This window comes from Bos javanicus, chromosome 11, assembly GCF_032452875.1.
Source record: "Bos javanicus breed banteng chromosome 11, ARS-OSU_banteng_1.0, whole genome shotgun sequence".
In the NCBI taxonomy this organism is placed as follows: domain Eukaryota; kingdom Metazoa; phylum Chordata; class Mammalia; order Artiodactyla; family Bovidae; genus Bos; species Bos javanicus.
In genome coordinates, this window is record NC_083878.1 from 98,463,555 (window position 1) to 98,482,250 (window position 18,696).

General features: G+C 50.2%; 1 protein-coding gene across 7 annotated transcripts in view; it reads left to right on the forward strand.

Moving 5' to 3' along the window:
• The window catches only part of SLC25A25 (solute carrier family 25 member 25), a 40,281-nt gene that overhangs the window by 17,426 nt on the left and 4,159 nt on the right, over positions 1–18,696 (forward strand). For 2 of the 7 annotated variants that reach the window (XM_061433632.1, XM_061433625.1), the window contains exons 2-6: positions 15,060–15,186; positions 15,276–15,363; positions 16,047–16,082; positions 16,355–16,466; positions 17,687–17,845. In XM_061433632.1, coding sequence (XP_061289616.1) covers positions 15,060–15,186; positions 15,276–15,363; positions 16,047–16,082; positions 16,355–16,466; positions 17,687–17,845 — 522 coding nt within the window. Of the gene's footprint in view, positions 1–5,571; positions 5,892–11,012; positions 12,710–15,059; positions 15,187–15,275; positions 15,364–16,046; positions 16,083–16,354; positions 16,467–17,686; positions 17,846–18,696 lie in introns of those variants that run through there. The other 5 variants (XM_061433628.1, XM_061433630.1, XM_061433629.1 and 2 more) reach the window with 5 other exon arrangements.

The following is an 18,696-nucleotide window of genomic DNA, read 5'->3' on the forward strand; positions in this document are numbered from 1 at the left end:
AGTTTCAGATGGGTGGATATTAGTATATTAGCAGTTCTCCCACGGGTCACTAATGCATTTCTCTCTCTCTCTTTTTTTTTTATGGCTTTATTTTTTCTACGTGTGTTTCCTTTTGGAAAGTTTCTATTGCTGTGTCTTCAAGTTCCTTAATCTTTTCTTCTGCGTTGCCTCATCTGCTGTTAAAACCATCCAGGTGTGATTTTCATCTCAGACATTGTAATTTTCATCTAGAGTATCTGTAGTGTCTCTAACGTGCTGTTTCTTTCTTGAGCATGTGGAATACAGTTATGACTTGTAATATCCTTCTGTCCTTATTCCATCATACATGTCCTTTCCGGGTCAGTTTCAATGGATTGATTTCTCATTGTGGGTCATCTTCTCTTGCTTCTTTGCATTGCTGTTAATTTTTTTATGGGATTTTTATCTTGGATATTTTTGTATTCCTATTAATATTCTTGAGCTTTATTCCAGGGTGTAGTTATTTGGAAACAGTTCGACTCCCTTGGGCCAGCTTTCTATATTGTTAGATCAACAAGAACAGCCTTTAGTCTAGGGCCAGTTTTGCCCCCGCTATGGAGGCAAACCCTTCTGAGTACCCTTCCTGAACTTACCTATGTTATGAGGTTTTCCACTCCAGCTGGTGGGAACAGGAACTGCTCTCAGCCCTGTGATGCCCTTGGCCAGTTCTTTCCCCATCCACAGGCAGTTTCCTCATACTCACATGCTCTGACTCCCAGAGGCCCTCAGCAGAGCTCCAGACCTCACTCTCTCTGCAGCTCTGTCTTCTCTGCCCTGCAAACTCCAGCTGTCCTGGCCTCCCAGCTCCTGCTCTTCAGTGTGGGGAGACTGCTGGGCTCTGCTGCGTGTCCACTCTGCACGATAGCCTGGAAACTCGGCAGGAAGCCTGGGCGATTGCAGGTCTCACTTGTTTGGAAACCTAAGGCCTCCTGTGCTTTGTTGCCCAGTGTCTTGGAAACCATCATCTCACATTTTGTCTGTACATTAGTTGTTATAGTCGGGAGTGTGAATTGGTTCCTGTTACTCCGTCTTGGCTGGAACCTGCCCTGAGTTCATAGCTCAGTTCTGTGGTACAGAGGAGTCTATTAAAGGAAAAACCAGTTACTTACTCAATACGGGATTTATCTTTTATTTGTAGATGAGGGCCCAAAAGATCACCAGCTGCCCCAATTCACCAGATTTTCAGTGCCTTAAAAAAAAAAAAAAGGATTAATTTTTAGTAGTGGATCTTTATTTAGGGATTTTTACCGTAGACTGGCCCTTCTTTTGTAGTTAAACTATTTAGTTCTATGAACTCACAGTCATTTTCTAGATTAAAATAGCTAATTATGTACTAAGAGCTTTCATGTATTATTTAATGTAGCCTTCAACCAACTCCATCAAGTACAGTCCTGTTACTGTCCCCATTTTGCTCATGAGGCTGATAAAACACAGAGAGGTAAAGTAACTTGACCCAGATCACACAGCCCGTAAGTGATAGCCAGGATTGAACCTGGGGTCTGGCTTCAGAGACTAGACGTGAAATCAACACACAAAACTCCTTCTAGGTAAAGTTGTTCTGTGTATCTAGCGAGAGGGCAACTGACGTGGGCTCCTGAGCTCTCAAACAAGCGTGGCAGTCTTGCTTTCGCTTCTCGTGTTTTATTTTTAAATAACGGCTGTATGTATGCACACATGCGTGCCTGGTCATACATGCTCATGATCTGGTTTCACAAGATATAAGAGCGTACTTGGTGAAAATAAATCTCCCGTCTACCTTTCTCCCCTCAACCTCCCAAGTCCCCTCCATCCCCAGCCCAGACCATCTCTTCAGTTTTAGTATGTCCTTCCAGGGAGATTCTTCATGTATACAAACATAGAAATAAGCAGGGGCATACTATCCCCTTCCTTCTGCACATTGCTCTTTTCATCTAACAAGATATTTTCAAGTCGTTCCATAATCATAGATGTAGTGCTCCCGTACTCTTTTTTTTTTGGGGGGGGGGTGGTTTGATGTAGACCATTTTTAAAGTCTTTATTGAATCTGTTACAATATTGCTTCTGTTTTATGTTTTGGCTTTTTGGCCGTGAGGCATGTGGGATCCTAGCCCAGGGATCGAACCCACACCCCCTGCACGGGAAGGTGAAGTCTTAACCACTGGACCACCAGGGAAGTCCCTGCCTTCCTCTTTTTGAAGCTGCCTAGGGCTCCATTGTGTGGGTGTGCATTAATTTAGACCTGCTCCCCTTTTAAAGAACTTTAAAATGTTTCCATTTGTGTTCAGTCATTCAGTTGTGTGGGACTCTTTGGGACCCCATGGACCATAGGCCGCCAGGCTCCTCTGTCCATGGGGTTATCCAGGCAAGAATACTGGAGTGGGTTGCCATTTCCTTCCCCAGGGGATCTTCCTGACCCAGGGATTGAACCTGCATTCTCTTGTGTCTAACCTGTGCTATTGTAAATCAAGCTGTAAAAAATATCCTTATATTTTATCACATGTATGCATCCCATATATGTTAACATATGTATATGTGATTTCCTACATGTGTAAACATATCTGCAGGTTAATTCACTGAAAGTGGAGTTGCTGTCAGAGGGTTTGTGCTTTTGGTATGCTGGTGAAGTGAAGTGAAGTCGCTCAGTCATGTCCGACTCTTTGTGACCCCATGGACTGTAGCCTACCAGGCTCCTCTGTCCATGGGATTTTCCAGGCAATAGTACTGGAGTAGATTGCCATTTCCTTCTCCAGGGGATCTTCCCGACCCAGGGATCGAACCCAGGTCTCCCGCAGTGTAGACAGATGCTTAACCGTCTGAACCACCAGGGAGTTTTGATATGCTGGTTCAGTTCAGTTCAGTTCAGTCGCTCAGTCATGTCCCACTCTTTGCGACCCCATGAATCGCAGCACGTCAGGCCTCCCTGTCCATCACCAACTCCCGGAGTTCACTCAGACTCACTTCCATCGAGTCAGTGATGCCATCCAGCCATCTCATCCTCTGTCGTCCCCTTCTCCTCCTGCCCCCAATCCCTCCCAGCATCAGAGTCTTTTCCAATGAGTCAACTCTTCGCATGAAGTGGCCAAAGTACTGGAGTTTCAGCTTTAGCATCATTCCTTCCAAAGAACACCCAGGGCTGATCTCCTTTAGAATGGACTGGTTGCATCTCCTTGCAGTCCAAGGGACTCGCAAGAGTCTTCTCCAACACCACAGTTCAAAACCATCAATTCTTCGGCACTCAGCATTCTTCACAGTCCAACTCTCGCATCCATACATGACCACTGGAAAAACCATAGTTTGACTAGACGGACCTTTGTTAGCAAAGTAATGACTCTGTTTTTCAATATGCTATCTAGGTTGGTCATAACTTTTCTTCCAAGGAGTAAGCATCTTTTAATTTCATGGCTGCAGTCACCATCTGCAGTGATTTTGGAGCCCAAAAAATAAAGTCTGACACTGTTTCCACTGTTTCCCCATCTATTTCCCATGAAGTGATGGGACCAGATGCCATGATCTTCATTTTCTGAATGTTGAGCTTTAAGCCAACTTTTTCACTCTCGTCTTTCACTTTCATCAAGAGGCTTTTTAGTTCCTCTTCACTTTCTGCCATAAGGGTGGTGTCATCTGCATGTCTGAGGTTATTGATATTTCTCCTGGCAATCTTGATTCCAGCTTGTGCTTCTTCCAGCCCAGGGTTTCTCATGATGTACTCTGCATAGAAGTTAAATAAGCAGGGTGACAATATACGGCCTTGACGTACTCCTTTTCCTATTTGGAACCAGTCTGTTGTTCCATGTCCAGTTCTAACTGTTGCTTCCTGACCTGCATATAGGTTTCTCAAGAGGCAGGTCAGGTGGTTTGGTATTCCCATCTCTTTCAGAATTTTCCACAGTTTATTGTGATCCACACATTCAAAGACTTTGGCATAGTCAATAAAGCAGAAATAGATGTTTTTCTGGAACTCTCTTGCTTTTTCCATGATCCAGTGGATGTTGGCAATTTGATCTCTGGTTCCTCTGGCTTTTCTAAAACCAGCTTTGAACATCTGGAAGTTCGTGGTTCATGTATTGCTGAAGCCTGGCTTGGAGAATTTTGAGCATTACTTTACTAGCGTGTGAGATGAGTGTAATTGTGCAGTAGTTTGAGCATTCTTTGGCATTGCCTTTCTTTGGGATTGAAATGAAAACTGACCTTTTCCAGTCCTGTGGCCACTGCTGAGTTTTCCAAATTTGCTGGCATATTGAGTGCAGCACTTTCACAGCATCAGCTTTCAGGATTTGAAACCACTCAACTGGAATTCCATCACCTCCACTAGCTTTGTTCATAGTGATGATGCTTTCTAAAGCCCACTTGACTTCACATTCCAGGATGTCCGGCTCTAGGTGAGTGATTACACCATCGTGATTATCTGGGTCGTGAAGATCTTTTTTGTACAGTTCTTCTCTGTATTCTTGCCACCTCTTCTTAATATCTTCTACTTCTGTTAGGATATGCTGATAGCAGTGACTAAATTGTCCTCCAGCGAGATTGCACTGGTTCACACTCTTACAACAGCACATCAGGATATATGTTTCTCCAACACAGTCTATTAAACTTTCTCCATGCTATGTTTATTTTTAAAATAATGGTTATGAACACCCTATCAGAGTTGCCTTTTCAAGAGATGGCGTGACACTGCAGTTTGTCTTAGTAAATGAAGAAACAAATGACCAAAGATTAACTCCCTTTTATTCATGATCGTTTACTCAGTTGAGTCCACAGCCTTCACCTATGCCTAGTCCTGGGTACGAGGGCTAGAAAGATCTGTGACTTGATCCCTGTCCCCAGGCAGCTCACCGTGTAGAGGGAGCCGCAGAGGAGAAACGACCGTGGTAGGGGGCGCGCCGTTTGTGTTCCGCACAATTGCAGAGAATGGGATAACTGAACACAGGAAGGGTTGCTGGATGTCTTAGGAAGCGTTGCCAGGATCTCTTGATCGTGTTAAACTTGAGGGGGAGTGTCATCCCGGAAGCAGCCAGTTGGAGAAGAGGAAGCCGGGCTCCTCCATGTGGATTCCGGGCCACTGGAAGCCTCTCTGGAGGTTGCCGCGGGCACCTCCCTGCAGAACTGTCGGCTGCATGCGGGAAATCGGCGGGCTGTGATTGGAGGGACGTTGCTGGTGGGGATAATGAACCCGGTAGTGTCGGCAGAGGTGATTGGCCGCGCCCTGCTGCAGTGAGAATGCAGGCTTGGATGCTGGTGCTCGCCGGTGTGATGCTGCTCGTTAGTTCAGAGAGGACAAGCTGAATGATCGGGAGCTAGAAGTTGGCTTCTGCCTCAGGAGAGGTCTGTCAGGCCGTCCGCCTTCTCTGTCTTTTCTTTCCTTTTTTTTTTTTTTTTGGCCAAAAAGCCAAACCTTTGATCACAGTCCACCTGCAAAAGTGAATTTTGATTGGAAGAAGCTCCAGCGGCTCTCGTGGCCAGCAACCCCCTGACGGGGCTGTCAGAGTGAGCTGCTTCGCAGGCCAGGCACGACAGCAGTGAGAAGGCAGGAAGCAGCCACGGCAGGCAGAGCTGCCAGCCCTCCCAACTTCTCAGGCTAGTCATCCAAGCAGCTGTGTAGCCAGAGACCTTCGGTGTTGTGATCACAGCCCTCAAAAGTGAGCGGTCACTGGCGGCAACGTGGGGAGTAAGCCGGAATGTTTCAGATGCTGTGGCATTTTCTGTCTAGCTTTTTCCCCAGGGCCGGGTGCCAAGGCTCCAGAGAGGGCAGCGGGAATGAAGTGAGAGGCACCCCGGCCGCGGCTCGGAGAGACCAGATGCCAAGCTTTTTGGGGAAGCAGGACGGAAGGGCTGAGGCCACGGAAAAGAGACCCACCATCTTGCTGGTGGTCGGACCTGCAGAGCAATTTCCTAAGGTAATGGCAATGTCGAGAGGACCTCCTAGGTGAGGGGCTGACCTGGAGAAAGCTGGAGAGTGGGGGAGGAAGAGAAAACTTATGAATGAATTCATGTGGTACCAGGGGCCTGGGGAGAAGTGTTAGACAGTAAAGAAGCCCAACTTTAGTCCAGTTTTCCTGTGGCTGCTGCACCAGCTTGATTACCTTATGTGACCACTTCAGTGGCCATTTGAGGAAGGAAGGTGGAATGCAATGGGAGATAAACCCTAGGATGTATCACTGTGGCCCCAGAAAGCCATTTGAAAGGAAGGGACAGTTACAGGGTGTCTTAGGTATTAGCATTTTAAACAGCTCAGGGAGGACGGACTTCAAGCGGGCCACAGAGCGAACCTTCGAAGGTGAACCCAGGTGCTGGGAACTAGGGAGGACCAGCCTGTCCTGCATCCCAAAGGTCACACCCTCTGCCTTGGTGGGCAAAGGACCCCTCTTACCGTTCCACTGGGGAGGAGGGGAGCAGGGGGGCAGAATTGAGGCTGGAGGCTCAGGGCGCAGAGGCCGGTAGTCCTCTGGAGTCCTAAGGTCTGCTGAGTGCGGGGGTCTTCCATCCATCTCATGCCGTGAGTATGGGTTATGTCATCTGATCCCCTCAAGAGCCAGGGTAAGTGGTTAGCATCCCCATTTCACAGATGAGGAAACTGAGGTGGAGAAAGGTATTTTCCCAGGATTTCAGAGAAAGTAATTTTCCCAGGATTAAACAATAAAGGAAGGGCAGGGGTGAGATTTCACTCTAGTCTACCTGGAACTTTGCCCTCTACTGCCTCGCCTTCCCTTAAGAAAGCCACGGGGACTACTCCGGTTCTGTTCAGGATTAGAACCGAAAGGCTGCTTGGCTGGATTTCTCCTTCCCGAGGTAGCAATACCGTGTTCACCTCCCAAGCCTTGGTTACTCTGAATTTTTTCTCCTTTCTCAAGGTAAAAATCAACTGGAAAAAGGAAGGAGAGTCTGCCCTATGTGCTGCACACTGCAGAGTCCAGAAAAGGCTCTGCTGGGTTGAACTGCTGCGTTTATGAAACAGATGTTCACGTCTTCTTTGCTCAGTGGGAGGGACCTTTTTTTAAAAAAAAATTTATTTCTTTGCCTGCCCTGGGGCTTAGGTGCGGCATGCAGTATCTTCAGTTGAGGTATGTGGGATCTAGTTCCCTGACCAGGGATCAAACCCAGGCCTCCTACATTGGGAATATGAAGTCTTAGCCCCTGGACCATCAGGGAAGTCCCGGGAGGGACTTTTGATGACACAACTTTTGCCGTGGTTGTAGGTTAAGCAATGAGAAAAATCTTTAGTCTGTGTTCAACCACTGGCAGCGGGGGTCTGAGCGTCTGTACTGTGCCTGAGGCATGACAGGTGTCGCTGTCTACCTTTCAATCATTTTAGAGGCACCTGGAAATGGCTGCAGGGTTATCTGTTGGAAGGAACTTTTATCTCCAGACCTGCTTGCCTACAGTCAAGGGATTATGGGATTGGCTGGCTCCTTTTTAAATTCACCTACTTTTTACTTTAATAATTAACTGCTCCATTTCCCAGACTCATAACTGGCACCCTTTGCCAATCCTCCCCCCTCTGCCTGGGCTGGCTGGCATTAGAACTCTGTTCTGAACAGCTTCTTTACTGACCTACAGAATTGGGAGCAAGGCGGGCTGGAATGTAAGACCCACACCTCTCACTGGCACTTCTCCCCAAAAGGGACATGAATCAGCTGGCTGGGGCTCGGGGGAGCCCCAAGAGGGAGGTGGATCAGCCGGTTTGATTTGAAGCAAGCAGGAAAGCACAGCTGGGCAGTGTGGACCCTTTAAAGGCAGATAACTAAGAACTGGAATAGCGGTTCAGCAGTGTGTCCTCTTCCAGCGCAGCTGCTCTTGAAGGTAGAGGGTTAGGGGTTGTGATCATTGGCCGGTGGGGCCTGGCTCGCTGTTTTTCTGCCATTTCTCTCAGGCAGAGGCTGCCGCAACTGCATGGAAACCTGGTGGAGACATTCACTTTGGTTCTCAGGCTTCTCAGTTTCCCAGCATTGCTTCTCTGTTTAATTCTCACTTCCCTCTTTTAAATATGTCTGCTAGTGAGTCAGGTTCCTGCAAGTTTTTATTCTAGGAACTGTTCCAGTTTCCACCCTTTATCTTTGTCTTCCAGTTGATCTGCAGTTGAAGAAGCAAGCCTTTAGTCTGGAGTGGGAGGTACCCCAAGCTGCATTCAAGCTTTCAAATCCTGAGGGGCCATCTCCTCAGAAGCTCAAGAGAATTTTTGCTCATTGTGTGTCTAATTGCCAAGTGCAGCTCCAGTGGAAACCGGCTCCACTGGGCTGTCATGGCAACCTGATCATCAAATGACACTGCGACCGCAGCAGCAAATGAGGCTCTGAGAGCCTTACGGGTGGGCGGGGCTAGAGTAGCCGGATGCTGGCAAGGCTCCTTCGCATATTAATATTTTGGGCTTGGTCTGAGTCATCGGAGTGGGGCGGCGGAAATCTTTTATGAGCTAATGCCACACTCCCATAGATACTCTACTTGCCCTGTTCTTACTCACGGTATTCCAGCTCTTGTGGGAAGCACCTGTTTCTCTGGAATGAAACAGTAGTAGAACAAGGAAAGCCTGTGGGGTCGGCACGTTGGCAGGTCTGAAGGTGAGAAAATGCTCGGTGAGAGGAACTGCGGATTAAGGGAAATGGAATACCACTGAATTCTCAGGAATCAGGAGTGACTGTTGTCATTTCCCAGGACTAGTTGTTAGAGGAGTGGACTTTGGAAGAAAGGAGACAAAAGTGGATCTGGGTCACAAAATTAGAACAGGTAAAGAGAGCGGAGAAGACATATAGATGGCAGGAGAGGGAAGAGTGCATTATACTCAAGGATCCAGAAACACCTGGGGCTGGTGTCAAACATCAGGAACTGAACTGGTGTCAAACATCCTACTTTATGAACCTTTTTTTTTTTGGCCATGCCACGTGACATGTGGGTTTCTGTGGAGGCTCAGATGGTAAAGAATCTGCCTGAAATGCAGGAGACCCGTGTTCAGTCCCTGGGCTGGGAAGATCCCCTGGAGAACTGAATGGCAACCCACTCCAGGGTTCTTGCCTGGAGAATCCCATGGACAAAGGACAAAACCGCAGGCTGCAGTCCATGGGGTTACAAAGAATCGGACACAACCGAGCAACTACGCTTTCACTCTCGTGTGACATGTGGGATGTTAGTGCCCCAACCAGGGATTGAACCCGTGCCCCCCGCAGTGGAAGCAGAGTCCTAACCACCAAGCCGCCAGGCGCGTCCTGAGCCCTGCTTTATTCTTCCTTATTTGTATTTCCCATGTATGTGTTCAGCACTGTAACAGGTAGAGTTTCTTGTGGCTTTTTTTTTTGTCTGTTTAAGCTAAGTCTAAAATTGCTCCCCGACACCTGCCACCTCCCATGTGAGGTCCTGCTCATTGTAATGCTCAGGGTCAGGCTGAGGAAGTGTTCTTTTGAAACCGAATTCTAAAATCTCTTTATGGCAGTGTCAGGCTTGGGTGCTGATTTACATGGCTGTTGTAACAAGAGCCAGGCCCCAGGTGAGCCTCAGCCCCGCCGCCAGCTGGCTCTGGGGCCTGAGCAAACCAGGTGGCCTCTCCTGGTCTGATTCTTCTTGTCAGAGATTAAGAGGTCACCTCAGGGCCCCTCTGGGGCCCAGTGTCTGTCATTCCAGGAAAAGAACATTTGCCTTGGACCTCCAGGTGCCTGGAGGTCTCAACTAGGAAGTTGCCATTTCTGTGTGACAGAAGAACTCTGCATGACCTGTGCAACTCAGGGAGGGTGGATGGTTTAAATAAACAACCAAATGCCAGTGTACGTTTGTCCAGTGAAGACATTCTGTTGGATGTGAACACGGTTGCAAAACAGAAATACGTTGGAGCTCTTTTTTAAGAATAACATTGGAATAGAATTAATATAAGCGTTGTTAAGATCACATCTTGACAAGCACATGTAGAACTTTTCAGAGAACATTTCTGACCCTGGTGGTACCATTGGTCTGTAGGATGATGAGTTCTGTTATGATCAGGAAGATTCCATTCTGTTTATTGTAGAAGATAGTTGCCCTTGTTTGATGAAAATATGATAACACATTTACAGGAGATTTGGAAAATATACAACAAGGTTACATATAGATCATTCCTTATATGTTAAATATTGATTTCACTTTCATATGACTTTGTTTTCAAATCTCTTTTCAGGCTTGTAAATATGTCATAAAACTCAGTGGTACCAAAACAAAACAAAAAAAGCCCTCAGTGGTACAGTTATGTTTACCACCATTATTTGAAAAACAGTTTAGTAAAAAATGAACATCTCTAATTTAACAACTTATTCGTTCAGTCAAAATATTTGCCATTTTGTATTGGAAGGATTACAGTCATCATTGAAATGAGACACTTCAACAGATCTGTGTAATTTGTTTTCATTTCAGAAGCACACATGAATAATTTTGAAAAGGAAGATCAGCAGTTAAAGTTCAGCTTTTTTACTTATAAATGTGAACTTCCTTTAAACTAAAAGTAATAATACAGTACCTTGTTGAGGTAGGCAAAATGCCCTGAGGACTCTTTATCTGCAGACACTTGGGAAACCAAACCTAAGGTCTTCATTGAGAACAGTCATGTTTGTTACTTGGGGTCTTAGAGCCCTGCCAAGGATGATTCATTCATTCAGAAACTGCTTCTATCAGGCACCTTCCGTGATCAAGGCAAGGGCTCATTCCAGACAAGGAGGTACAATGGCCCTGCCTTCGGGGACCCCAACAGTAGAGATAAGATGTGTGTTAAAATACCCCTAAAGTAGAACATTCTGGATTGGGTGGCTTAACAGACAACTGAGTGACTTGGATTTAGGTGGAGGCTGAGGAGGCATTTGCCCAAATAATCCTGAGCTGCCTCTGAGTACACCATTGGATCCACCCAAGTGAATGGATAAAACAGCCCAAGGCCTGTTTTTACAGACTTACCCTGAGATCTCTTTAGAAGCGCTGAAACATGGGGTTAGCCAAGAAGTTCTTTCGGGTTTTGCTGTAGCCTCTCACAGGAAAGCCAAACGAACTTTTTGGCCAACCCCATAATATAAGTTCCTAAAATCTGTTTTATACTGATGTACATGAGCATCAGCATCTTGTTTTCAGAACCTTTTTCAAGTTCTTAACAAAAAGCTTTTTAGTGAATTTAAGAAGTTCCTTTCACTTTTGTGGATCAACAAATGCTAAAAATCCGTTTTTAACCCATCCCAGTAGTGAGGTTTTGTCTATATTAGGAAGTGGCGCACTGTGGATGGAACAGGAGAGACGGGTTCCTTTTTCATCTTTGTGACGTGGGCTCTTCCTCTGCAGCATGAATCTGACAACTTCAGTGCGAAGGGATGAGGTGGAGGTGGCGGGGTGGCCCTTAAATAAAGATCAGATCTTGACTCTCCAGGACCTGAGATTTTTTTTTTTCTCATCCTCACCTAAAAGGGATGTTCTAGGGCAGTGTTGTTCAGTGGAACTTTCTGTGGTGATGGAAACGCTCAGTGAATACTTGTGACTGTCAAGCTATGCAACCCATGCAGAAGGAAGTGAATTTTTAATTTCATTTCATTTTGATTTATTTAAAATTGAGGACTTCCTTGGTGGTCCAGTGGTTAAGACCCCCTGCATTGGAGACAAGGGTTCCATCCCTGATTGGGTAACTTAAGATCCCCACATGTCGCAATGCAATAAATTAATGAAAATAAAAATGAAAAATTTCTGTATTGAGCAGCATGGTTCTAAGCTGAAAAGCTCCAATCCACTGAACTTTGGAGTGTTCTGAGTGAACGTGGACTCTGAAAACTACTTCTGTGGGTCCTGAGTGAGGCTCAGGCTGACCCTAGATTGGTGCTGCTAAGGCGTCCCCCCAGCACAGTGACCTTAGCCTAGGATGTCCTCTTCCTGCCCACCCCCACCATCACCACGTCAGCCTCTCCACACTTGGTGGGGTCTCCAGGCCAAACCTGCAGAAGGGGTGCTCATGTGCAAGGTGGCCTGGGAAAGAAAGGTCCCTGGAGCCAGCCAGCTCAGGAGCAGCTCCAGGACAGATGAATGAGCCCCCCTACAATCCCATGGGACCCCTCCCAGCATCTCCCTACCACCCCTGACTTTCTGCCCTCACAGCTAAACTGAACCCATTCAGTGAGCCCTGATTTGATCTCTGCCTCCACTAATTTTTCTGCTGGAAATGATTTACTAAGGGGAGAAACTACGGTATTGTGTGACGCGTTTGGGGACCTTGTGGAAAAAAACAGGCCAGAGCCAGTTTGTTTGTTTGGAGGGGTTGGCAGCTGGTGGGTGAAGGTTTGTTTGGGGGGCAGGGCCAAATGCGCTGCCTGTCTCGGAAGGGTTAACCGGGGAGCGGGTGACGTCAGTCCTGATCTTCATCCCCTGGCACTGGGGCAGTGCCCGCCTCCTCGCGGGGCTGTGTGCTCATTGGCTGTTGGCTGGAAGTACAGTGAGCAGACTTTTTTTTTTCAATTAAGCCAAAGGGCAGGGCTGAGGCAGCCAATGACAGCTGTGCCCCAGCATATCTTGTGCAAGTGTGCCGGGCCAGGCAGCATTCCCGGCGTCCACGCCGCCTGAAGCAGCTCCCGCCAGCATGCTCTGCCTGTGCCTCTATGTGCCCCTCATCGGGGAGGCCCAGACCGAATTCCAGTACTTCGAGTCCAAGGGGCTTCCTGCCGAGCTGAAGTCCATCTTCAAACTCAGCGTCTTTATCCCCTCCCAGGAGTTCTCCACCTACCGCCAGTGGAAGCAGGTCTGTACTGGGATGCAGAAGGCAGGCAGGCAGGCAGGCATTTCATCAGCGTTGACTCAGCGAAGGCCCGAGCTGGTAGAGGGTCCCATGCCTCCGACTCGCTTGATTTCCAGCCATGCCAGTTTTTCCCCAGCAGGCGCGTGGCTGTAGCCGGCTACAGGGCTGCGTCACGGGAGAGACTGGCTCTCATGTGACTTCCAAGGGAGGCTGGAATTATAGGGGAGGCACTTGTGGAAGAGGGAAAGGAATTTTCTTGCGGAGAGTGGGTGCAGGGCAGTGCAGGGCCAGAAAGTGGGGGCACGGTCTAGCTGCTGCGGGGGTCTTTCTCTGAGCTGGGGGGCAGAGAGGGGGAGGGCAGAGGCCCCTCATTGGAGGCACAGGAGTTGGAACTGTGGCTGCAGAGGCTGGAGGTGACAGGACTGTGCTCTGGGTGAAACAGAACAACAGGCAGGGGTGAGGGGACCTTCCTAGGGGTCTCTTTGGAGCCAGAGGCAGCAGAGATTATTACCATTTTAAATATGGGGAAACAGCTACAGCGTCTGAGAGGGTCGCCTCCTCCTACAGGGACACCCCAGCTTCGCCGGTCATCAGACCCCTCGCTGTCCCCCGGTTCTCGTGGTGGCAGTGGAGGTCAGAGAGTGTGCAGGGGGTGATGACGTGCTTATCCTAGGAAGGAGACCAGACTAGGGTAGAAGCGAGGGTTTAGACTGTTTGAAACCAGCCGCATGAACATGTCCTTGGGTTGTCTGTACCCCGGCACCCACCCAACAAGGCACATGGATCACATTGGTGCCAGAGCAACGCAGATTCCAGCGAGCTTCGTTCCTCACATTCGCCTCCTCCCTAAATGACATGCAGGTTCTACTTCCGCTCCTCTCATAAGCTAGGATGATTACCTGTACGTAATCTCTGTCATTCTTGGTGGAGAGCAGAAATGCCTGCAGGAAGTTAACCCGAGTCCAGAGAGTTGGTAGAACATGTACCAGCGTCTGTCTCACATTCCAGTCACACCCCCGAGCTGGTCTTTGGATCATGTTAAGTGACACAGTATCTGGAGAGGACCAGCTAGCCAATGATCCATCAATTTCCAAATCCACTAGCTCAGAAGACTTGGAAACCCACAGTGGTTTGTGGATAGAGGATGTTATTTCTTACTGAGAGAACTGGGCAACACGAGGAGACTATAGCCATTTTCCTTAGGAGATTTTTCGGTCCTAGTTTTGGGGTGTTGCTGGGTTGGAGTGATTCATGTATGTTCCCCACCTTCTTGAGATTAACCTTTACAATGGCAGCAGGCTCTCCCAATGGGGAGGTGACTGGAATCCAGCAGGCCTGGCTTGAATGCCGCCTACCACTTCCCTAGCTGCATGACCTTGGGTAAATTACTTAGCCCTCAGAACTTCTGTTCTGACTCTGACTCTGAAAAGTGAGGGGAATGCTAGACCCCCACCTCTTAGAGCTATTTGCAAGGATTCACCGGGCTACTCAAGGTAAAGCATTTAGCAGGACCTGGGGCACAAGCCAAGTGCTTGTGCTTTTGTGGAGAACTTCCAGTTGCTGAGCATCCAGAACGGGCTGCAGTGCTTGAACCAAGCTCATCTCTAAGCGCAGGTGGAGATTTCTGGACCCTCACTGCCAAGGAAGGGGTCTCTTAAAGGCCCCTTGGGTTACCGAACTATTCCTGAGTCAAGCTGCCCTGCTTTCCAGGTCCTGGTTAATAAGGAAGCTGAGGTTGGTTACAGCATCTGGCTCCCCCGAGATCTGAGACAGTCAGCGCCTTCGAGCTCAGGCCCAAAAATAGTTCCTGTGGGTCGTAGCACTTCCCCAGCCTCCACAGTTCTCTCTGACGGCGTCTCCACCAAGCAGGCATTGGCAGGGGCCAGCTCTGCCCTGTACCTTTACCCGGGTCGCCCCCAACTGTTCTTGGGCCAGTGCCACTTTTAAGGATAAAAGCTCCAGCTGCAGAGTTTCTGCTGAAATCTGGAGCTCCAGGGCCACCCTGCATGTGGGCAGAGGGCATGTGGGGCTGAGCCCTGACCCCAGGGACAGTGCCGCAGGGAGCCGAGCAGCTAACCTGGTGAAACCAGAAAGGCTCAAGCCCACCACTGTCGGCCTCTGTCTGAAGGGCTTCTCTCGGGGACTGGTTTTTTTCCCTTGTCGATTGCGAGGGAAGCATGGCCGGCCCTCGGGCATCCAGGCGGTGACACTGGGAGTGGAGGAGGGCAAGTGTCTCGGGTCACTGGGCCACCTCATGGATGAGCCATTGTTTTCCCAAGGACGGGGCACCACAGGCGGGAGAAGCTGGTGTTTGAGCCCAGGGATGAAACCTTTCTTTTCTTTTCTTTTCTAGAAAATCGTACAAGCTGGCGACAAAGACCTGGATGGGCAGCTAGACTTCGAAGAGTTCGTCCACTATCTCCAAGATCACGAGAAGAAACTGAGGCTGGTGTTCAAGAGTTTGGACAAAAAGAATGATGGTGAGCATTGTCCCGGGGCCAGCAGCTGCCCGGCAGTCCTGGGTCTCTGCACCAGGCTGGCCCCAGGTTCATGGCCTTTGTTGTTCCAGGGCGGATCGACGCCCAGGAGATCATGCAGTCCCTGCGGGACCTGGGGGTCAAGATATCTGAGCAGCAGGCAGAAAAAATCCTCAAGAGGTGAGTGCGTGCGTAACCAGTCCCTTGGTTTGCTTTAACAAAAATGTGACGAAAGAAAGATTCTTGGACTTGCTCCACAGTGCCATTCATTGTATTAACCCTGTTTCCATGAACTTTGGCTCCTGGTGGTTGGAAGGGATGAATAAGTAACCCCTCCCAGAGACTAGCCACTCCCCAGGGTCCAGGTCAGCTCCCAGTGGAAGAATCACAAATCCCCGGGCAGGGTGCCCAACGCCAGCCACTCTCGAAGAGAAAAGACTAGTGGGGAGATTTCAGTAGGTGGAAGGCGAGCAAGGAATACTCTTCTCTGCCTGGTCGTGCAGGGAGGGGCAGGGCTCACAGGGCCGCCCTCCAGTGAGGGGAACTTCCTCTTAACTTCAAGCTCAGATGCACTGCCCCGAAAGTCAGCCCCAGGCAAATGGTGATCCTTGGGCTGGGAACTCCCACCAGAGCAGCCCCCGCAGTCGCTTCCTGTCATCCCCACCCTCCTTAAGTCCTGGGGGGCCCAAAGCCAGCTGGCAGGCAGGTAGGGATGGCGGCCCCTGGCCCTCGCTCCCCTCACCTCCCGAGCGCCTCCTCACGCCATGCTGTGCCGTGTGCTTGCCTCACTAACCTCCGCTCAGAGCACTTATTGGTGTTGTTTTTCCTCTCTCCTCTGCATCCTCCTTTTGTCTGTCTGTCAGAATACGAACGGGCCACTTCTGGGGCCCTGTCACCTAGTAAGTATCCGTGTCACCCTGGGGACCTCTTCCTGCCTCCTTAACTTCTGTGCCTGATCAGATCGGGGTGCTCGTGGGCCATTACATCCCCATGTCTGTGCCAAGTGGGGTGTGGAGCCACCTGGCCCCTTCTCCTCCAGGGCAGGGGCACCTTCCGTGGTCTCCTGGTGGCCACGCGCCTGCCCTCGGCTCCCCTGGAGGTCGGTGGGGGTGGGTTGTGGCTGACAGATGGGGCCTGCGTCCACGTGGGTGACCGGGCATGTGTCTTACAGCATGGACAAAAATGGCACGATGACCATCGACTGGAACGAGTGGCGAGACTATCACCTCCTGCACCCTGTGGAGAACATCCCTGAGATCATCCTCTACTGGAAGCACTCCACGGTGAGTCCGTCCGCCCAGCATCAGCCCCCATCCTGCTGGGGGTTCCCGGCCTGCCGCCTCTTCCGCAGCAGGGCTGTTCACTCCTCTGCCAGCCCTCCAGGTGCTCCCTCCGTCTCCCACGTGCCAGCCAACCTAAACGGCCCCGCCCATTCCCCAAACACGGATTCCCTCTGCCAGAAAGGGTACCCTCCTGTCACCCCCGTTGCTGCCCAGTCTTCAGGGTCCACCCCTCTCGCTGAGCCCTCTGGTTTTCGCAGAGCCTCCTGGGAGGCAGTGGGAGCTGCCCAATAAAGATCAAATAGCCGAGCTGTTAAGTCTCCCCCCTCCCCCACCCCAGTTTTTATGTCATTTCCCTCTGTGGCAAAACAGTGCCTCCCCACTGCCACACACATACAGCTCTTTCACCTCTGATCAGAAGCACACAGCACCCTCCGTGGTGGTGGCCCCGTTGACCCCCTGCCCACGTGCCCCCTCCATGCACAAGCATCCCTTTCTGCTGCTCCTTGCTGAGTGCCCTCTGGTTGGAGTCTTAGCACCATCCCAGGCCACCAGCTCTAAGAGGGGAGGCCACAGGCGCCCCTCCTCCTCCGTCTCCCTCAGTGCCCTCAGGGGACGCCTGGCATCTTTGTGGGGTGAAATTAAGCAGACACCCCATGGGTAGGAGCCGGCTGCCCCCCAGGCTGGGCCTGTGCCCCCTGGGCTTGGAGCAGAGCTGGCTCTGCCAGCTACCCCAGGGGAGAGGGCGCCTCTCATGCAGCACAGCCCTCTCGTGTTTGCAGAAGCCTTGCATAACTCTCTGCCGGCGCGATCCGGTTACTCTTCGGGTTTCAGAAGAATTTTTACCCCGGTTACACATCGTGTTTCAGAAGAATTTTTACCCCTGACTTGATCCTTTGAGCACAGCCAGCCTGGCAATCCTCAGCTGAAATGCCTTTGTAAGCTGTTCTTGCAGGAGCCCCTGGTGGCATCTGGACAGGCTGTCCTCCTGGTTTTGTACCCGCATTTTTCCAGCTCTGCTTTCAGACCCTAACCTCGGCCTCTCTCTTCAAGGCCACAGACGGCTCAGAGCTTTGCCACTCCAGAGTGGGGGTGGGGTGGGGTGTGCAGACGGCGGTGGTTGCATTTTAGACAGTGGAGGCAGTAGACCTAGCTGGCGGCCGGTAGTTCAGCCAGAAGCTTGGGGAGCCTGCTTGATTTATCGGTGTTGGCGTTCCTCACAGATCTTTGATGTGGGTGAGAATCTGACAGTCCCCGATGAGTTCACGGTGGAGGAGAGGCAGACGGGGATGTGGTGGAGGCACCTGGTGGCCGGCGGTGGGGCGGGGGCTGTATCGAGAACCTGCACGGCCCCCCTGGACAGACTCAAGGTGCTCATGCAGGTATGTGCGCAGGAAGACGGGCCCTGAGCCGCCTGTTTTCTCCTTGGGTTCTTTGGTCGGTGGCTTCCCTGCCCTTGTCTGGGGCCCTACTCTGGGCCCATACCTTTCTTAAGTCAGATTGGAGTTACTGCTCAGACCAGGGTGACATTAGATCCTGGCCTAGGTGACCTTTTGCGCATTGCTGATCTAATTTTATCTGAGGCTCTTAAGCCAGGAGTCACATTACAGGGCTGTAATGTGGGCAGCTGACCCCGGTGAGAACTGGGGTGTGGCAGTAACCTGTCGCCTTACGTACATCTTATGTAGACCACTGCATGGGGAGCTGTGCAAGCTGCTCCTTGCACCTGGCCCAGACACTATCCCCTGGCCGAGTGCCTGATTCCAAGTCCACAGGGCAGAGATAAGCCGAACGCACGTCAGGGGCAGGGTTGTGAAATCGACCTGCCTGAGGACACACCATTGGACTTCAGTGTCATCTGAACAGTGGCCAGTCACCCCCTTGTTCCCTGACTGGTGTTCTGGCATTTTTTAATGCCAGGAACCCTGCTCAGAAAAGGTGTCAGCCTTTCCCTGCCCTCCTTTCCCTGCCTTGGTTCAAGGCCTATGGACAGAAGAAGGTGCCAAATCAGAGAGATGGAGTGGTTTGGGCAGAGGAGCTCTGGGCCTGGGACCCGATCCGGGGTCCCACCCTCCCATCTGAGTGACCATGAGCACTTCCCTTCACTCCCAGGACTTCTATTCCTCTGGAAACTAAGAGGCTCGAACCAGTTGCATTGTCAGTTTGTTTTTCTTCCCCAAATCCCCAGGAATGCTGTAGAGATGAAAGGCTGTCCTTGGATGAAATGACTAAG